Source organism: Takifugu rubripes, chromosome 20, assembly GCF_901000725.2.
Source record: "Takifugu rubripes chromosome 20, fTakRub1.2, whole genome shotgun sequence".
Classification (NCBI taxonomy): Eukaryota; Metazoa; Chordata; class Actinopteri; order Tetraodontiformes; family Tetraodontidae; genus Takifugu; species Takifugu rubripes.
The window spans coordinates 14,746,726-14,751,712 of NC_042304.1; the positions used below are offsets into that span (position 1 = coordinate 14,746,726).

General features: G+C 43.9%; 1 protein-coding gene across 2 annotated transcripts in view; it reads right to left on the reverse strand.

Moving 5' to 3' along the window:
* Positions 1 to 312: 312 nt before the first annotated feature.
* LOC101067728 (glypican-5-like) overlaps positions 313 to 4,987 on the reverse strand; it is a 25,207-nt gene continuing 20,532 nt past the window's right edge. Inside the window, exons 10-12 of one of the 2 annotated variants that reach the window (XR_003886373.1) lie at positions 2,477 to 2,583; positions 2,175 to 2,386; positions 313 to 1,332 (exon numbers count right to left, since the gene is read on the reverse strand). Coding sequence is in view for 1 of the 2 variants with exons in the window: in XM_029828664.1 (XP_029684524.1) it covers positions 2,291 to 2,386; positions 2,477 to 2,583 (203 nt within the window). In the remaining variant the exon portion in view is untranslated. Of the gene's footprint in view, positions 2,387 to 2,476; positions 2,584 to 4,987 lie in introns of both variants that reach the window. The other variant, XM_029828664.1, reaches the window with a different exon arrangement.

Below are 4,987 nucleotides of genomic sequence, written 5' to 3' on the forward strand. Positions count from 1 at the left end.
ATGGTAAATAACCGCATTTCCTTCTGCATTATAGATATAAAATGCAGCTTAGAATTTATATGTAAATATGCCATTATGAAGGGTATTTTACCCTTTGCTGCAGCTGTACGACAGGTATTTCGCAGCTGTTATACAGCGTTAAGAACGCTACCATCTTGAGTAATTCATTAGTGAGAGGAGTCGTCTGGAGCAATTCTCACCTGCCACCAAGGCCGCCTTCTCACTGGCGCTCCGAACATCAGCCAGCGAGCTGAACAGGTGAAAAAGCCACGGCCTTTAGGGAGAAGATGAACGGCACACCGGCGCAGAACGTGTTGCATTGCATTTTATTTCATTTACACAAGAAATCTGTTTTAATTCATTAAACACGGAGAGAAGTGGCCGTCAGACGGCAGCTGCAAACTTACGTACGCCAAAGTGTTGTTGTTACTAAGACACATTAGGATATTTAAAAAAGGATTTTCTATTCTGCACATAGATTAGTTGTCATACAGACAGAATCTGTATGTTTATTCCCTACAAAGATCAGTTTTACATTGTACTTTGACAGCAGTAAGTTTGTGACTGTCAGCTAAAGTGGCGCACACACAAAGACTAAAGACAAAAATAAACAAATCTGACCTTTAGTTTCCAATTTATAATAATCATTTGACATTTTATGAAAGGGACAGTTATCATAGCTTTAATAGTCTGGCTCAGAACGAAATGTATATCCGTCCATCCATCTCTGTAAAAATCATGTCTGCAAGAGTTGTGTCCAATTATGATTTGTTGACTTTTGGTGGTTGAATTAAAAAAGTTATTGGAGAATCCAGAATCCCTTCTAACTCGCCGTATACATCTGAGATAGTAATTTAATGATAAAGCATTTGCTTGACAGTTTACTTTGAAAAGCTTCCAGAACTCTAAATGACATTTGGGCTCGCTGCCCGGGGAACGCTTGCTTCGGCTCATAATGGCGGTTCTCCACTCGTCTCAGCTGTAATTCAATTTCTTCAGTAAATAAACACTCAGGTGATGAAAGCTCATATATTTGTTTGGGAATTTTGCCATTTTTAGTTCAGTCACCCACTTTCAGATTTGCAACTCATTAGAACAGCCGATGTTATGCTCCTAATTAATGAAGATTTGCTTATTACACTGCTGGAACTGAATCTGGCTTAACTCAGATCAAATGCAAAGTGATATCAAAGGAAAAATGACATAGATATATATATATAGTTCTACATTGTTTAAGCCTTGAATTCAGCCTCCCTTTAGTGCTTGGTGATGAAAATGATCTGGCTCCAAAGCAAAGTCCATTTTCTATATCAGATGTTCTTCGGGAGATAACTATGGAAGAATTCAAGGTTATAAAGAACTGCTGTCAGAATTTCTGTCCTTTCAGAGTTTATACAATGCAACTGATGTCTTATCATTTAGAGGAGAACCTGTTAGGTGAGCTCTTATACACAAGCTGCAAAGTTTCCCACAAATCCACAGAATATTTTTAGAGTTTCAGCCTTTCAGAGAAGGACATTACAGCGGATGTAAACTGTGATCATTGGTGTAAATGACTCAAAGTGGAGCTGGATTCAGATTTTAAGGACTCCCAAACATTCAGAACGGAAGCATCGAAGTATCGGAGTATCGAAGCACCGTTTCCTTCTGTGGCATTGGACCGCAACACAGTTTAACCTTCAAAACGCTGAATATGATTTATGGAGACATCAATCAGACCTCCATGGACACTGTGGACCCCCCCATCCCCAGGATTTATGGACCAAATGATCAGATTCAGCACTGCACAGCATCACCACCTGAACCAGTTGCTCTCATTTCTCAGTGTGCAGCTTGAACCAAAGCTGTTTTGTGTCCTGGATTATTCCCGTTTTAGGGACACAAAACGCGAAGGTCAGACAAAAGCCAACAGTGCTCTCCTTCAAGTCAAGTTGCTCCGTTCTATATTAACTTCTATTTACACATCACAGCATTATTGCCTATAGAAACTCTTTATATAAATATATATTTGTATATACATCTCTCTTTAAAAAAGCCAGTAGTGATGTGTAACCTATTCAGAAGAGTTAAATACAAATAAACAAGAGGATGCAGAAGTACAGGTAACATAAGAATGCAAACTGTGCACCTCCTGACAACAATAAACAATAAACAAGAACATCAGTGTGGCTGACCTGTATGTACAGAAACTCTCTTCACACCAGGAGCTTCTCCCCTGCCCCTGCCTCTGTTTATTTTTTATTTTTTGTCTCTCAGCTGTTGCAGCGATCATTGCGCACAACCGTCTCGCTCAGCGTTGCTCCCGTGACGTCAGCAGCAGGAGCAGCAGGGTCATCAGAGTCAGAGGATCCGGAGACATCCTGCGGGCCGAGCCGTGCACCGCCACCTGAGGCAGAGCGGGAGAAACGTCACGGTAGAAGGGCCTCGGAGAGCAGACGGAGGGACGGAATCTGAGCGGAGAACTGTCATGACCCACCTGTGGAGGTGACAAACGATGAGGTGGGACAGGGCGACGGGGAGGAGGCGGAGCCACCTCCTTTCTCAATGGGATGTGACCACTGGATGAATCCGCTGTGTCCTCGCCTGAAAGGATTCAATTAGAGAGATGATGATGATGATGATGATGATGATGATGTGGAGGGTGCACTTATTTTTCCAATCTGTCATTATTGTTGGGTGTTAACCAGTTTAATTAATGAACCACGTCACACTGGCAGTACATTACCAGTCAAAAATAACGCAATACATTCTGTAGATATCAAGCAAGCAGGTTCTTGGAGACTGTTCTGCAGACAACCAACGCCTTTCTTTGTCCAAAGGACGTGTCGCACACGTGTCCCCGTGCGTCTGATAATTGATTTCCTCCCAAATAGGCCAAGTGTGTGTTGTCATCAATGATTCGCAACACAGATGCTTTTCCAAAATAAGAAGGTAACAATAGAGCAGGAGCCATCTGATGTAAAGGGCCCCTGGGGACAGGAAGTGCCCCAAGCAGGTGGCTCATAAATCAGAGCTGTGGTCACCCCACAGGAAGCGACATCTCTTTCTCTAACACACACACACACACACACACACGGTTTTATTGAATAGACAATCTTATATAAAATGGGGCTGAAAAAAATCCAATTTGTATTATTTCATTTTTGTTTTATAGGAGCAAAAAATTTGCCTCAGGCAGAAACGTTGCACCAGTGGAGCTTTAATCCGTCACCGGAGCGTTCAGGCTCCTGGATTGTTGCCTGATCTCCAGAGAAGCAAATATCCAGACCTCAGCATTACTGCGCCGTACTCACTTTCATGCTTTCCCAAAGTCTGCCATCTGAAACAAAACCTAACTGACAACACAGCATTTTCTTAGTCACGGCAGACAATATCTGTCCGTGCACGGAGTGTGTGCATGTTGGTTTTGCTTTGACAGAGCAGATCTCAGAAGAAAACAGCAACACATGAGTGCATTTTAATTAAAGATGAGACGCCTCATGAGAGCCTTAAATAACCTTGTTGGTGTTTGATATGCAATTGGAGCGTGTGTATATGTGCATGCAGAGAAGACAAGACGTCAGGAGTTTGTTGTTGAACCGTCAGATTACTGCAGTTATGCTCAATCGTGTCACCCCTCGATTTAAAGACATGAATCCCTAGATGCAAACATGCAGACAATAGGAGGTGACCTTGGAATGTGTGCACGAGAGTGTGTGTGTGTGTAGGTGTGTAAATGTATCCCCAGCATTTCTAGCTGAATCAGTAATGAGCATTTCATTACTTCAACCTCAGTTCCCAGGGGAGGGCAAACACACACATACACACACACACACCCACACAAAGCACAAAGTGTGTGGATGGGCAATAACCTCAGCCAAACCACCAAAATAAAACCATCAAAAAGGAAAGGAAACCTCTACCAGCATAATCATGAGCAATAAATCAGCGCATCAATGGCTCCGTTGTGAACTCATTATCAAACTTGGCCATATGAGTAATACAGCCCGATTCCTGAATCCTGCCAACACATTTTACTGCATCTCCTAATGCTCTTCTGCTGTCAAGTTGTTATTTATGGACTTAAACTGAAGATACTGGGAATCAGCCTGCTGTTCAGCCCAGATCTCTCCGGGAGACACTCAAACGTGTCCCTGGTGGGGAATTTGCTGTCATGTTTTCGAGCATCTTAATGCGTTCGTCTTGCACCGAGGCTGCTCATCTCAGGAGGAAAGATGAAGATGTGTTTCACAGCAACACAGACTTCACAACGGCAAGCGAGCGCCGCAGATGTTCTGCCAGTGTGAACGTGTTTTTTGGACTGGGTGTTGCCGTTCAGCCCTTGTGAATCACCGTTTAACAGCTTGTTAGTTCAAAAACTAAGTTATGACAGTAATAGTAATGCTTGTTTCCTAAAGTCCTCAAAACCAGTCGACTTGGTTTGCAGTGACGCGTTTTCCCAAGGTCACACTGGGTGATGTTCAGCCTCCGCTGGAATCATAAACCCGTTGGAGGAAACGGAGAAGAAGAAATGAGCTGGAGACAGCGGCAGCAGCGGTTGTGATTGGAGGTGGATGAAAGGACACAGGCTGCGCGGTGATTGGCCGAGGGTTGCACATCAACCCAGAGGAGGAGGAGTGCTCGACTGTGTCCGCGCAACGCTGGATGCTTGTTTGAATTAACGAGGACAGAAGCTGGCGGTAGACAAAGCCAGGCAGCTTATTTCTAAGATATCAATTATGGGAATGACAGAGTCAAATACAGACGCTGTCAACTCAGACCCACGTCAACTAACTCATTCAGCTGTGGCGACGGGACGGGCTTCAGAGAGAACAGACATGACAGGAGACAGGACACGGCAGCCATCGTGACACACAGTGGACATGTCTGCAGACGCAGTCCGGCTCAGCAGACATTATACAGAACACAGCCATACTGCCACCTCAGCCAGGGTTAGAAAAGACCACACGCAACGAGAAACACGGAGAGAAAATGCTAAAGGAGCCAG